Consider the following 16,226-nt stretch of genomic DNA (forward strand, 5'->3'; position numbering starts at 1 on the left):
TGCTGAATTCTCTGAATTAAGCACATCAATGGGGACAGAAACAGAAGAAGTGCTGTACTACAACATTTCACTTCAAGCACAAATTGACTTTTTTACATTATTGGAATTCATTTGTTTTCACTCTCCACAATAGACTTGAGATATGAAAGTTTGGACTTTTTTAGTTAGGTAGGATGAAATGGACTGTTTGAAAAGCAGAAAAACTGATATTTTTTAAAGCCATGAGAAAGACTTGTACATGTGTGTCTAAAGCAGAAATGCTTTGAACTCAGCAGTTCTCCTACTGTGAACCCGAGTACGTTTGTTAAACTCGTTGGATTGCAAAGGATAACCCAACTGTCTGTGGGGATCTGGGATATGCTGCTTGGCTGAAGTGATCTGAGTAGGTTCGTGGAAGGTGTGCGGGGTCAGACATCAGGATGGGGTGTAACATGTGTGTGGTGCAGAAGCCCGAGGAGCAGTACAGAGTCATGTTCCAGGTAAGAATCAAACCCAAAGCTGTTCCTATCTGTCCATAATCCTACTGACTGAGGGGTAGAAACTTGCTCTGAATGGCCTGATACACACATCAACAATTATTTTTTTTCTCCTTCCACTTTTCTTTGATCATATATAGTTTTTTTCGATCTTAGCTTATTGCTAATACATGGGGATCTAAGGCTATGTTCACACTGCAGGCGAATGTGGCCCAAATTGTTTTGCGTCTATAGACCTCCCCTGTCAGCCACGGCTTCTGGTTGGCCCTGACAGTGATGGACTTTGTGACCGTTACATCATCAATGCACTTGGTGATGTAGGCAGTGACAGTCTCTGAGTACTCTTGGAGGTCTGTAGTGTTGTTGTGTGTGGCAGCCTGTTTAAACATATTCCAGTCAGCGGTGTCAAAACAGTCTTGAAGTGCCTCTGACGACCCTTCCGGCCACACTTGTATCTGTTTGTGTATTGGTTTGGTGACTTTAACGAGCGGCCTGTATGCAGGCATTAGCATGACAGTGATGTGGTCTGGGGCTCCAAGGTGTGGGAAGGGGAGGGCCTTGTAAGCTCCTCTCTGGGTGGTGTAAACAAAGTCCAGAGTATTTTTTCCCCTTGTTGGAAAGTCTATGTGTTGGTGTATTTTTTGGGAACACACTCTTTAAGTCTGCGTGGTGTAATCCCCAGCTAAGATGAGAAAAGCACCTGGGTGGGCTGTCTGCTGCTCACTGGTGTGCTGGTACAGATCATTTAGTGCCTCACTCCTGTTGTTGTTGTTGGAGCTGGGAGGGATGTATACAGCAACGAGCAGTATGGCTGTATATTCCCTCGGTAGATAGAACGGCCGGCACTTAATAATCATAAACTCCACCAAGGGTGAGCAGTGTTTGCAGACCACAACAGCGTCGCAACACCATGCATCATTGATGTAAACACAAAGCCCACCGCCGCGGATCTTACCTCCCTCGACGAGAGCTCTGTCAGCTCGATAGCATGTTAGCTGGTCGAGCTGTATGGCGCAGTCCGGTACGCTGTTGTTAAGCCATGTTTCCGTAAACACAAAAACACAACAGTCTCTTACAGTCCTCGGAGTCGAGTGAAGTAGTCCGATGTAGTCCAGTTTATTGTCCAAAGAGCGTACGTTCGCCAGTACGATGGTGGGGATAGCTGGCTTGTGTGGGTTGGCCGCTAGCCTAGCTCGGATACCTCCACGCTTACCCCTCTTCTGCTTCCTCTCACGCCGCTTGCAGCGCCTCCGCTGTGGGCGAGATGCAGTAGTGGGGGTCGGTGATGGAGTAGGCCTTCGGAGCAGACCGAGGTCCCGCAGCTCTTCGGCGTGCGCTGAGTTTAACTCTAAAAATGTGATTCTGCCAACATCGAGCAGAAACTCACGACTGTATGTGCGCTTAAAGACAGGTAGACGTGACGAAGATGTACAAAAACATTGTGACTTACAAGACAAAAAACACGAAAACACTGTTCTGTCGGGAGAGAGACAAGCCGCTGCGTCTGTGCGCGCCGCCATGTTGTTGAGGAGTATAGTCAAACTAAAAGTTAAATAAAGGCACATTTTAAATGTTTTAATGATATTGTGAGTTTTAAAAAAAATACACTTATGAGGGATCATGACAGGCACAGGCAGACCAGTGTCTAATCAGCGATATGAGAGACATCGTTGGTGGAGGACTGAATGCAATGCTGTCAGATTACCTCATGTCTCAGTGAGAAAACATTACAGTACAAAACGTTACAGTACATAAAATATTACAGTACATGATATTACAATAAAGCGCCTTTCATTCTCACTGGAACGTGCTGATGACGTATCATTTTTGCGCAAACAGGCTGCGCAGAGGTATGCTAATACATATTTTGACAGGCAGAACGGCCCATCATAATGTTCGGACCGAACATTTTCATTGGTCAAACATTTTATGCTCCTACACCTTCCACAGAATATATAAATACATATAAATAAATTTAGACCACTTAACTTAGTGATTGCTATTGGGATGTGAAGAGACTTTCAACCAGCGTAACAAAAAATGTTTTTGAACCAGATCACCTACCCTGCCTTTAATTGTAAATAACATGCAATTAAGTGTCTAAAAACATTACATTCAGTTCATACTTAAGAATATTCTTTTGAAGCATATTATTTTTATGTAATGAGTACTCTTTTTGAAACTACTGTATGCTAAAGTCAGTCGAGCCAGTCGATTTGGTCAGTCAGACTTTAAACACATTTCAGCTTTTCTATGGTAAACCTACACATTCATGTGAATTACTTATAAAGGCTGCGCTACATCTACGTCTTTGCTGGGTTAAACCTAGCAATAACGCACTGTAAACATTTTTGTCAACATGATCATTATTATTATATGTACAGTATATTTACTTGAGTAACTTTTAGCAAGGCACCCCGGTTTCATTGCAAACAACGCCCGCTATGAACGGCCTTTAGTGTGATATTTGTAGTCTCTCATAATCATGTCCCCGCAGGTTTTTTATTCTCTGTCTGTGTCTGTGTTTTTCTCCTGTTTGTTTGTCTTATTTTAATGAGGTTTAATTAGCTTTATTAGCCCGGCTTCCTACAAGTATCAAAACATCCAAGCCAATCAAAACATTTCATTTTCAGACAATTTCATAGAAGTAGCAAACATTTCTCTGTGGCTTTGACTTACAACTCTTTTGGGCTGTTAAATATTTTATTTGGGTAATAAAAAAAATACACAACAAAAATATCTGCACCCTTGGTAAATATGATCAAAGAAAGTTGTGAAAATTAATGTGCATTGTCAATCCTTTTGATCTTTTATTCAAAAAATTCACAAAAATGTAACCTATCATTGGATAATAAGAATTTAAAATGGGAGGAAATATCATTAGGAAATAAATGTTTTTCTCAAATACACATTGGACACAATTATTGGCACCCCTAGAAATTCTTATGAGTAAAATATCTCTGAAGTTTATTCCCATTCATATTCAGAATTCTGAGCACTCCAGGGTGATTATGAACATGATATTATCCAGCCATGGCTTCCTGTTTCACAGAAATATAAATAGGAGGGAAAACAAAGCCCAGATTCCCTTAATCATCCATCACAATGAGAAAAAACATATTTTTATATTTCTGATGTGCAGCAAAAGATAATTCAGCTTCACAAATTAGTGAAGTGGCTTTAAGAAAAGAGCTAGAGCAGTGAAAATTCACATTTCCACCATCAGGGCAATAATTAAGAATTTCCAATCAACAGAAAATGATACAAAACTGCCTGGAAGAGGACGTGTGTCTATATCGTCTTAATGCACGGTGAGAAGGAGAGTTTGAGTGGCTAAAGACTCTCCAAGGACCACAGCTGGAGAATTACAGAAAATAGTTGAGTCTCGGGATCAGAAAACCTTAAAAAAAAAATGTCAAACAGCACCTACATCACCACATGTTGTTTGGGAGGATTTCAAGAAAAATTCTCCTCACTCATCCATAAACAAACTCCAGCATATTCAGTTATCAGACACGACTGGAACTTCAAATGGGACTGGCTTCTATGGTCAGATGAAACTAAAAAATGAGCTTTTTAGCAGCAAACACTCAAGATGGGTTTGGTGAACACAGGGATAAAAAGTACCCCATGTGTACAATGAAATATCCTGCTGTATTTTTGATGTTGTGGGCCTATATTTCTGCTGGAGGTCCTGGACATCTTGTTTAGACACATGGCATCATGGATTCTATCAAATACCAACAGATAAAAAATCAATAAGTGACTGACTGTTAGAAATCTTATAATGGGCCATGTTTGGATCTTCCAACTGTACAATAATCCAAACACAAACCTCAAAAACAACACAAGAATGGGTCACTGAGCACAAAACCAAGCTTCTGCTGGCCATTCCAGTCCTCTGACCTGAACCCTGTAGAAAATGAGTGAGGTGAACTGAAGAGAAGAAGCACCATCATGGAGCTGTGAATCTGAAGGATCTGGAGTGATTCTGGATGAAGGAATGGTCTCTGATCTCTTGTCAGGTGTTCTCTAACCTCATCAGGCATTATAGGAGAAAATGTAGAGCTGTTAAACTGGCAAATGGAGGTTTCAAAAAGTATTGAATAAAAGGGTGCCGTTAATTGTGGCCAATGTGTATTAGAGAAAAACATATATTTCATAATGATATTTCCCCCCATTTAAAATTCTTATTATCCAATGAAAGATTTTTGTAAATTTTCTTAAATAAAAGATCAAAAGGATTAACAATGCAGATTAATTTTCACAGCCGCCTTTGATCATATTTACCAAGGGTGCCGATATTTTTGGCCATGACTGTATATAGGGAAATAAATCATTATATCTGATGCTGCTATTATTGTGGTTGTTCTGAGCAATATGCTGTCTGTAGTGCTCGAACCAGCAGCTATTTTTCCTAGGAAATTGGCAAAAAAGTGTAAATCCACAATGGACCGGCATCTGGCAGAGAGATGAGAAAATTAGCTTTAGTTATGCCATTCGACAAAGGTCAAAATAAATGAGGAAGAGTGTTGTGAAAAATACAACACCATAATAACATGCATTCTTTTCTGAGGTCAACTGAGATAAGAAAAGCAGTAGGTAATTTGCTCTGAATTTTTTTCAGAGGTTCTGTGAGAAAAACACAGTCATGTTCAATTCAGACGAGATTGAAATCACAGATTGCATTTGTGAAAGACAAATTTACCTGACCTTCATTTGGAAAACTAGTCCCGTCTGAATAGAGCTTTTCTCCCTAATCACATTCAATACAGACTGCAAACTTACAAGAGGAAAAAATCTAATTAAAATTGGTCACTTGACACCAGCAAATATTTTATGTGAGGCATGAGGATGATTACAGGATAGGACGAATGGGAGGAATACATTACAGCAAAGAACTGTTTGGACTCCATTACTGCTGGAATCAGATGGAGAGAGGAGTGTTAAAAAGGTGAGCTGTAGGAAAGAGAGATGAAGGATGGATAGACAGCTTTTTTTCTCCAGCTGTTTGCCATTATATGACGACAGTAATTGATTTCTACGCATCGCAGAGCGGGAATGAATCGGTGGACCTTTGTGGTTCCTCAGGACCCTGGTGGGGCCGTTCAGGGCAGTGCCGGACTGTAACTCTCACAGTCTCTCTCGAGTTTAATCTCAGTTTCATTTCACTTCAATTTCCAGATCTATTGTTAGTTTGGATTTATTACTTGTCAAATAAATGACACATGAACAAATGTCAACTCTCAATGTCTCCACAACTCACAAGACTGAGCCAAATGCACTGATTGAAATGATATAACTGCATGACCGACAGATTAGATTTTCTGTTAATTAATGAAATACCAGTACTAGCAACACAGCGAAAAAACAAGTTGTGACACTTTTTTGAGGCAGCATTATGTATAAACAGAAGCAAGAAAAAAAGTATTACAATGGGATTTCTGCTTATAGTTAGATTACGAATAGTGTTAATGTTTAGTGTGCAAATGTTGAATTAAATGTAGTGCTTTCATTTATGCACTATACAATAATTTAACAAACACGCACACACACACATGCACACACACACACACACGCACACAGATGATTCATATTCTCAGAAATAAAACCTTCCAAGCAGTTCACAACAAAACATACTTTCCTAGTCTATTGTTGTGTTCAATGTCTTTGACAGTTTTCCTGGTATCCACGTCGCTGTAAGACCCTGCTAATTAAGCTTAATTAGGATATTTTATTCCCTTTAATCCATCCAATTACAGAAATTGCGAGTTGTGCTGTACACGTGAAGTGGAACAGTAACCATAATGATTTGATCCATCATGCCCTGTGCTCTTTTACCTCAACCATGCTAATGTTAATTAAATCACTTACCCTTATTTAATTTGTTTGGCCAATTTGTTTGCTTTTGTGGTCTGTTGTCTGTAGTATTAAACAAGCTTACTTGGATGAAAGGGTTAGTAATTTCCCTCGTATAATCACACTACCATTAATTGGGGACAGTGAAATTTTATATGCAAAATATATTCAAGGATTCATTAAATTGCACAAGTCAGTAAAGACTTTATATTTATATTTCAGAATGCTATAAATGTGGTTCTTTTGGACTTTACATCCATAAAATGATATTAAAAATGTATTAGATTCCACAAAAATATATTGTTGTCAACACTGATACAATAATAATCGTCTGTCGAGCTGCAAATCAGCATATTAGAATGATTTCTGAAGGATCATGGGACACTGAAGATGCTGGAATTTCAGCATTGACTCACAGGAATAAATGACATTTTACCTTATAATAAATTAGAAAACAGTTATTTCAAATTGTAATCATCTCATAATATTACTGGATTTTTAAACAAATAAATGCAGCCTTGGTGAGGCTAAAATCTTACAGACCTCACACTTTAGAACAGTAATGCAATTATTGTTTTAGGTTTAATTAGTGTTAGAGAAGACAAAACATTGCTATTAATTTGACACATTTTGTAAAGAAATGCACAACATGAATTTGGTTGCTGATGCTGGTTTGTGAAGCTCTTTAATGTGCATGTGGCTCAGTTTGCGCACTAGTATAACCCCGTGGTTAACTGAAGCTCATTGTACCAGTTTCTGCTGTCACTGATGTGTATGATTTCACAGCACAGTCATTTCATCTGAGGAATATGACAGCTCTTTGAGAAGGTGATAGCTAGAGACTGAAAGATTTAAGCCCAGCTGCGCTTTTCCCATTTGTTTATTCTTGTTTCAGTATGATTTATTCTATTCTCAAAGACAACAATTTATTTATTCTTGATATTGCACAGCAGTTGAAGAAATATGAAAATTGTCATCATTTGCTCATCCTCATGTCATTATAAACCCATGCGACTTCTTTACTGGAACACAATAGAAGTTTTTAAGAATATTCACAGTGCCATTTTCAAGACATTAAGCCACCAAGGACTGTCAAGAACCCAAATAATAAAACAAACACATAATAAATAAAGCCATACAGGTTGCCTCAAATGGCTTCCATGCGGTACACTTAAGTTAAATTTATACTGTAGCTTTGACTGAGGAAACTTTCATTTATTTTGTTAAAAAAATAAAATAAACTTGTCATTATTTGTTTTACACCAAAATCTGCAAAGTACAACTATAACAATTTTCATGTCTTTCTAAGTTAGAGCTGTCTCGTGGGGCTTCAGAAGACCTGGAATAGCACGTGTCATATGGAGCACACATTTATTATGCTTTTATATGGCTTCTATGTAATTTTTGAGTCTTAAGAATCACTGATTTCCATATGCTTTTACTGTATGGAAAAGAGCAGCATGGACATTCTTAAAAACATCTTATTTTGTGTTAAACAAAATAGAAAAAGAAAAAAACTGATTTTAATGATATTAGTAATTGATGACAGAATATTAAATTCCAGTTGAATTGTTTATTTTTTAAGTGAGAAAAGACTATTTTTACAAATTTTAAATCTAAATACAAATGATATCTTAGTGTCATCTTACAAAACCCATTTTGATTCTCTAAACATGACCTTGCTGTCTTTCCCATATATGCCACAAAGCCATTTCCACATTGTAGATATGATAACATGGAAATGAGCATCAGAGACATCAGAGAAAAGATCCACACAAAAATCCTCTCAAAGCAGGAAAGTGTGTTTATCTGATGTGGGTGTTCAGTGCTTCTTCAATACACTGAGGCACATGTGTAGCTTCCTTTCCACTGGCAAAACCAACCGCAGAACAAACACCATCAATCTGCCCAGCACACTAGCGCTATCCAGCACCACATCAATCATTCTGAGCGCCCCTTCCTCCCTCTCTCTCTCTCTCTCTCTCTCTGAGCTGCATTGCAATGGGATGCTGTAACTATGGCAACCAGACTCATTAAGCAAGCAAAATGAGTCATCTTACACTAGTTTTTGAATAGTTGCATTAGTATTAATGAACATATGGCACAGATAAGTGCTCGGAGTGATCAAAGGATCACTCTGCCTCCATCTAACACACACACACACCTCCACTCAGCCACACCCTTTCTTTCCGTCTGTCTGTCTGTCTCGTCATGCCAGACATATCCTCACATCTTGTCTTCTCTCTTACTAGGCCTATCAAATGGGTTTTCTTTAAAGTTACATGAATTTTTTATTAGCAAGATGTTCACCTCTAGTTAGTGGTGATTGATGAAGTGTAGAGTAGCAGCAGAAAGCTAACCGTTAGCATTCCCATTCTTCTCAGGGGCAGTTGCTGAACCGTTGCAGGACCTTCCAGAAATATTAAGTTTCAAATCTGCTTTAAAGTACATTCCATTTGATAGTGTGTGCAAACACAGCCGCTCAACAAATGTCCACTAGAAAGTTTCATGCTTGTCCAGTGTCTGCAGTATTTCTCTCCAGAAGTTATGAGCAATTAAAATGTCTTTGTACTCGTTTAAACCAAGGATGCATGTATCTCTGAACTCCTCACAGAAGCGCTCATCAAATTGTGCATCTATTGCTGTTGTGGTCTTGAGCAGATCAATGCTTGTAGTTTTTCTCATAAATTTATTTTTTGACTGAAATATCAAGATGCATGCATAAGTTAAGCATAAAGAGTACAGGTGGCTAGAAAAATCTGTCTGCACTTGTACGTTATACGGCTATAGAGGAAATTTACTTTGCACACTGTATGCATACTCTAGTATAAATGTAAAAAACAAACTATACCTTAGTCTTTACAGTTTCAGCCTGGCAGCTGATAAAAGAACAAAATGACATAGGCAAATCTGAATATTGACTCTTGATTTAGGCCACTAAGCTTCAAGTAAAAGCATAGAAACATGCTAAAACACTCAGCAATTCTAAAAAAATCGTAAAAAAATCAACTTGGAGCTGTTTCATCCTTTTGCATAATTTAGGTGTAAGGGATCTCCCAGACCTCTGAACACACACACAGACTCGTATGCAGACGGCACATTTGTAGCAGATCATATCACAGGACCGTGTTAATGAGGGTTCAGCACTATGTGTGTCTAATTAATCCCAGTGGAATTAATCATCAGAGGAGGGATCAAGATCTACTCAATATGGAAATGAGTGTCAACAGTGAGTTCATCCTTCACCTCATCAGTATGTGCACCAACAGGTGTATCAGACATGTGGGTATGTGCAGGATAAATGAGAGGGTCAGAAGTCAAGTCAAAGGACTGCAATACACTGCAGTACATTCTATGTGCAATAAGTTATGAACTTGCTCAAGATAATAGCCCTTCTCCAGAACAGAGAAGAAGAAAAAAATCAATATGGTGGGTGAGCATGAATCTCAGTGTGAGTGAGTGAAGTGCCGTGTGGCCAATTTGTGCTCTGCATTTAACCCATCCAAGTGAACACACACAGCAGTGAACACACACACACACCGTGAACACACACCCAGAGCAGTGGGCAGCCAATCACCTCACCTATTGAAGGTGGAGAGAGAGCTGGTTATTCATTCCCCCCACCTACAATCCCTGCCAGACCTGAGACTCGAACCTGTGACCTTCTCTATCATGCTTAAAAATAACACTAAACCCTAAACCTAAACAATAGTGTTAACAAAAGCAATCTGGAGATTAAAAAGCATTGGCTGCAGCAACCATGCTACTTTACCTTGCTTTTACGAGTCTTTGAGCTGTTTATCGAGTGTCATAACTTCTATTTTAATGGATTGGTACCCAAGAGCTCCACATCTAAAATGCAATACTGTACCAGGTGCGCTACCAAGCAAGTTTGCCATGTCAGAAAAGCCATACAAGAGCTCATTATACAATGAAATGTCAAAATGTATTAGTTTACAATTCATTCGCTATGGTTAAAATGTTTTGAGGACATATCATAGTGTTGTGCAAGGAACTGTGTGAATATGAGTCTTTAATAATCAATTATCTGTTTCTATAATCATAATTTTAGAGAACAACAATGAAAGTCGTTATTGGCACCAATAGCCTGGTGGGTAACATGCCGACATATAGCGCCATTGCACATCGGGTGTCCCGAGTTCGAATCCCAGCTCACAGATCTTTCCTGATCCTGTCCGCCTGCCCCTCCCACTTCACTTCCAAATCAATCAAACAAACAAAAAAAATAAAATAACAGTTGTTGGTGTTTTACTGCCGCTATGTTTAGTTCACTGGAAACAGGAGCCCAGGAGCTCAATTATAAAAATTGTATTTGCTATTGCTATATTATAAGATTCATATTGCTGCAACAACAACAAGGTTAGGGTTAGGTTTCTGCAAGACTCCAAATAAACAGTCGTATGCGAATCTCAAGAGACTTCAAACAATGAAGGTTACCATTTAGTCAAAAAATGAAACACTGAATCTCCGTTCAAACAAAAGCTGATTGCACAAACAATGCCTGCTGTAAAATTATCCAATTGGTTTGTTTTTCAAGAGGCTTTCGTACATAACTTTGTATTTAATTTGAATAAATCCATAGCAGCAGGCCCACAGTAGAAAAGGATTGCTCCGCTTCATGGCGCTTCAGCAGATATGTATTCCCTTGACAAACTGTCTGCAGGGTATGATATGAGTTCTGCATAGTTAATTTTTACATACAAAACAGCCACAGCTTTCAAGTACATGCTGGATGGGTAATAAAAAAGAGAGCATTAAATCATTAATCTCAAATAGTTTACCAGCTGCTTTCTACATTAGAATGGAAGTAAATAAAGAGACAGAAAGCATGCATGTATTTTTAATGTCCAGATATCTATAAACTGTCAGAATATGCAGATGATTTTGGGAGGAATTCTACATAATGGAAATTAACCAATGCTCTAGTACTATCTCAGAGACAAAGAGAAATGTTACTGCAGTTACAGGTTTAATAATTCAACAAAGGTCTTTAAAAGTGCATGTGAGAACGTACTGGTGCACCCAGCTCTGAGTGGTTGTATCTAGAGAGCGTTTACTCTGAGCTGCTGTCAGACAGGAGTCCCAAGAGAGCGAGCAGAGCATTAGTATGCTTCTCACCACCTGCACACTCTCAGATGCTGTGTGTGCTCCACAAAACAGGTGTCAATATACCATAGTAACACACACGAGGTGCCATTAGATGCTAAATAAACCCTCTTAGAAACCCTCTGTCGTGCACAAAACAGGTTTAATCCAAAAGACAGACCATTTCATGTTGCTCAATATGGCAGCTGTAATAAAAGGAAGTTACGCCTTTCAACTTTAAAAAAAACTAAAGTTTCTCAGATCTCACATCTGGAGCATTTAAGCGATGCACATTACTTTTCTTGCCCATATTAACTGGTTCTGTTAGTTTGCAGAAAAGACTTCGAAAATGCACCATATGCATATTGTAACGTAATAAAAACATAATATTAATATGTAATTTAAAGAAATAGTTTAATTTAGCTCAAAGGGAATCATTTATGATTTTATAGGGATTTGAACAGAATCAGTGTTACGGTGATTCACCGTACGAGCCGTATAACACACTCTGCACTGGATATTAAAATCCAAAATATAGTGAAAACACTATTTAATAGCACAGTAACAAGATCGGCAGATTAAGACATTAACTTGTGAGCACAAAACACAAGATACTTCTCTTTTCAATATAAATCAGATTTTATTTATATAAACCTAAGACATAAACTAATCTAACACATGAACACAAGCATTCACACGCTGCAGAAAGAGAGAAAGTAAGGAAAGGATGAGTTTAAGAGAATGAAAATGTGAAATCCCAAGTTTATAGCAATATGTTCAATTGCATCGACCTGAACAACCATCAATCACTTATTTAACCCTCGCTTTGAGTTTCTCAACGAGGCTAACATTTATATTAACTGCACCTGATTCAGTTAGAACCTGGAGGTGTTGCTTGCTTTGCTAAGGGAATCCCTTGTGTCGTAGTCCTTGCAGGAAAGGGGGTTCCCCGAAGTGTCTGATTGGTTGAGAGTTCAGTAGTCTTTGAAGTGAGGTCTTGGGCGTTGGCTGAGGATGCGGAGTTGGTCTGGTCGAAGTTTGAAGCGAGTGCAGTCAGAGCTGGACTTTGCAGCAAACTTACATTAGAACACGAAACTCCACGGAAAGAAAATAAACTAAAGTAAAAGAATAAAAGGATGTAACGAGACTAGGTGGCTATCTTCTCATTATGGTAGCAGCTGGCACGTGGGCCAGAGCATGCTTAAAGAGCAGCACGCGGTGACAAAAGGGAAGAAGAGGAGAGAGAGAGTGACTAAGAGAAAGTTTGATGGTGTCCTGAGTTTTTAAACTCGGCTTTCAGACCGTCCCATCTGGACGTCTTGACCAATTAGATACTGCCCTTGCTTGGGGTTTTGCTCTGTTCCTCCACCAGATCAATAAATCAACATGTTATCTGTTCAGTCAGAGGTCCGAACTTTACAGGCTCTTGCAAAGTATACTTTTGAACATGATTTCTATAAAAACACTATGATACATTTGACAAAGAATTGATTGGAAGAAACATTTAAAGCATGATTTTTCACACTCATACATACCAAACATGAATATTACCCTTTAAGGCTTAAGCTATTCAATACTTATTAAAAGCAAGACATACACAATGAGTGATTAAAACAAGGATAGTCAAATGTGTGGGTTACATACATAATATGCAGTTATGCATAGAAATGATTAGTTTCATTAAAAATTGAAAATGAAAGTCTTTTATGTAGTTCTTTGGAGAACGAAGGCATGCTCTTTAGACAAAGGAATTTTGGTTTGGTCTGTCTTCTATGTGTGGAGACCTGCCCAAGAGAGTCTGTAGCTCATGATTTTCTATCACAGGTTTATATGTGACGGCCATCTCTTTGACCATCAGTCTTGATTACTTGCCCCAAATTTGACAGTCTCTTTCCTGAATTGGAATTATCAATAAGTGCTCTTTTGTCTCAATGTTGCAAGCTGTTTTGTGAAAGAGGCTTGCTGGTTAGTCTTGCTTCAGACTAGTTGGAGCCAGGAATCCGATTTATGACGTTGTCCTGTTACAGCTTTGAGGCCCCTCTTTCTGGAATCTCAGCTTCTCAGGTTTCAATGTTCTGATGCATCTTACATTTTTATGATTCAGTCTCTGATATCCTACACTATGTATTAAGGATGTTTTGAAATATGGGATTTTATAATAAGCATTATAAAATGGAATAACACAAACAAACTCTTTTCAGTAAAAATGCCTGAATTTAGATGATTTAAACAGTTTTTGGCTGCATTTTTGGGGGTTTTCTTTTGGTTCAGTGTAGATTAATTACCATTTGAATGTAAATTTGATTTAAATTTGAATATATGATAAGAATTTGATCAGTTATGGCTATTATTGAAGGAAAATTTTACTGATTCCAGTTTACATGCGCATTATAGCTGAAAATATTCAGATTTGATTGAACTGTGTAAACCTGGCAAACCATCTTGTATATAGCTTCAGCTGGGCATTACCAAGAAGGCCTCTGTCTGTTTTACGCAACAACAGAAATCTTTCCTTTTTGTTTTTTGATAACTAAAATTTTATGACAAATGAGCATTATAGTGATTGTTACACTATTTCAGTTAAAACATAATGTTGATTAAAATATTATAAACACTACAAAACAACACACTAGATTAATCTTTTATGTAATCTTACTGTAATATTAGAACATGCGCCGGCACAAAATGACAGCACAAGTGAAATTGAATGAATTTTGCACTAAAAAAAGGTATAAAGAAATCCACAATATTGTATTACAGTAGTGTGTAAAAAAATATTTTAAGAGATCTCTTTTTTTTTTTTTACAGTGACTTTTTACATGTTGATACATGTTTAAATGAATATGCAAATGTTTAAATATTTGGTTTATTTTGCAATTTCCCTTGCTATTTTTGTTTACTAAACGTTACCATTTTAAACTAAAATTAATGCATATGAAATACTGACTAAATTTAAAGGATACTTTTATTCAAGTACAGAAAGAATCAAATAATCAATAAATAGCAGATTTTTTATTTTTTTTATTTTTGGGTGCCTTCATTGGCCACAAAAACCAAGTAGAGTGTTAGTTGGTGTAGAATAGGGATGTACTGTATGTGTGTGGCAAAGGGAGAAGGGAGAAGATTCATTTGATTGTGTTCTACAGGTAACGGTGTAGATCGCTCTGAAGGATGCAGCCAATATCTGCATGGAAATGACACTACACATTCAAGACATCCACGGTGTTATATATTCCTACAAATCTGTCTCCTTGTACCACTGTGCTCCTGGAGACACTATTTCTATATAGACTATTTCTAAAATCCATCCGAGAGCAGGATGGAACAAGATAAGAGGCAAACCAGCCATCTCATCATTATTACTCATCCCATTAACTACTTCAGCCTCAGTCTCCCCGCTACTTCACTCTGTTCTTAAAGCACAGTGAGCTGCCTCAATAGGTAGCATTGGCTTCTGATGCAAAGGCTGTTTTATAAGCAGCATAATTATACTTTGTTTTGGCCAAACAATAAGTACTGTATATATTCATTGTGGAGAAGGCAGACAAAACAATACAAATGCTGATTATGAACATAAGTCACAAAATTCAAAATGTTCACTATTTCATATATTTGTGCGTTCTGTGTATTTGAAAAATAAGTGCACTAAAATGTATTGAATGTGCAATTGTACTTCTAATCATAAAAGTACATTTAAAGAAAAAACTGTATGCAGATAATATAATATTACTGAAATGTTAATGAAACGATCACTTAAGTGAACTTAAAAGAGTGGGCTTTCATGATTACTTTGTAGTAATGTCAAATTAAAAGTTTTAATTTAAACATCATTTTAAATCATGTTTTAATAATCTGTTGTCATGCTCTAAATAAGTACACTCATTTTAATGTTAACTAACATACTAAAGCACATTAGAGTACTTGATTATAGTTTTAAAATTATATTACATTTAAAGTTAATATATTTTAAACATACTCGATTACATCGTCATTACAAATGTGTAATTACAAATATATCTAAATACATCACATAGAAGTTTCAACATAAATTAGATTGAAGTATATTTTTTTTGTTTACCATAAATGCTTTTCCGCACAGTACAAGCATATTTAAAAGACAATATAAATAATGATAAAATCATATAAGTCCTACTTAAGTGGGTCATAATTACATAAACCATAATACATTTGTAAATAACATGCAATTAAGTGTCCAAAAACATCAAAATCAGTTGAAGAAACATTGACCAACGTTTGAGAGACGACTAAATTGATTTGGACACACAATAAGAGAGGTATGATGAATATGAATTTGATAGTATTTTTGATAGTCCATGTTTGGCATGGCATATAATTCAAACCTCTTTATTAAAATAACAGCAATAATAAAGTAACATAAGCATCTTTCCCCCTCATTAAAGTAGCAGGGAAACAAATAAAAGAGGAATCAATATTATCAACAACTCACAAAATAACAAAAATTCAACAAATGTATTTATGAATGCAATCATTTAATATAAAATACGGTGACACTTTACAATAAGGTGTAATTAGTTAACATCAGTTAATGTATTAACTAACATGAACAAACAATAAGCAATGCATTTATTACACTATTTATTAATGTTTGTTAATGTTAGTTAATGAAAATACAGTTGTTCATTGTTTATTCATGTTAGTTCACACTGCATTAACTCATGTTAACAAACACGACTTGGGATTTTAATAATGCATTAGTAAATGCTAAACTAATTAACATTAAATAAGATTAATAAATGCTGTAGA

The 16,226-nt window shown here is 36.9% G+C and overlaps 1 protein-coding gene across 1 annotated transcript in view; it reads left to right on the forward strand.

The window, feature by feature from the left end:
- Positions 1–419: 419 nt before the first annotated feature.
- Positions 420–16,226, forward strand: part of LOC306861060 (PDZ domain-containing protein 4-like) — a gene marked incomplete at both ends in the record, with an annotated part of 38,368 nt that continues 22,561 nt past the window's right edge. Inside the window, one exon of the mRNA XM_079403129.1 lies at positions 420–479. Within this exon, the coding sequence (XP_079259255.1) occupies positions 420–479 (60 nt within the window). The remainder of the gene's footprint in view (positions 480–16,226) is intronic.

The sequence above is a fragment of the Barbus barbus genome, assembly GCF_936440315.1.
Source record: "Barbus barbus genome assembly, chromosome: 41".
Taxonomy (NCBI): Eukaryota; Metazoa; Chordata; class Actinopteri; order Cypriniformes; family Cyprinidae; genus Barbus; species Barbus barbus.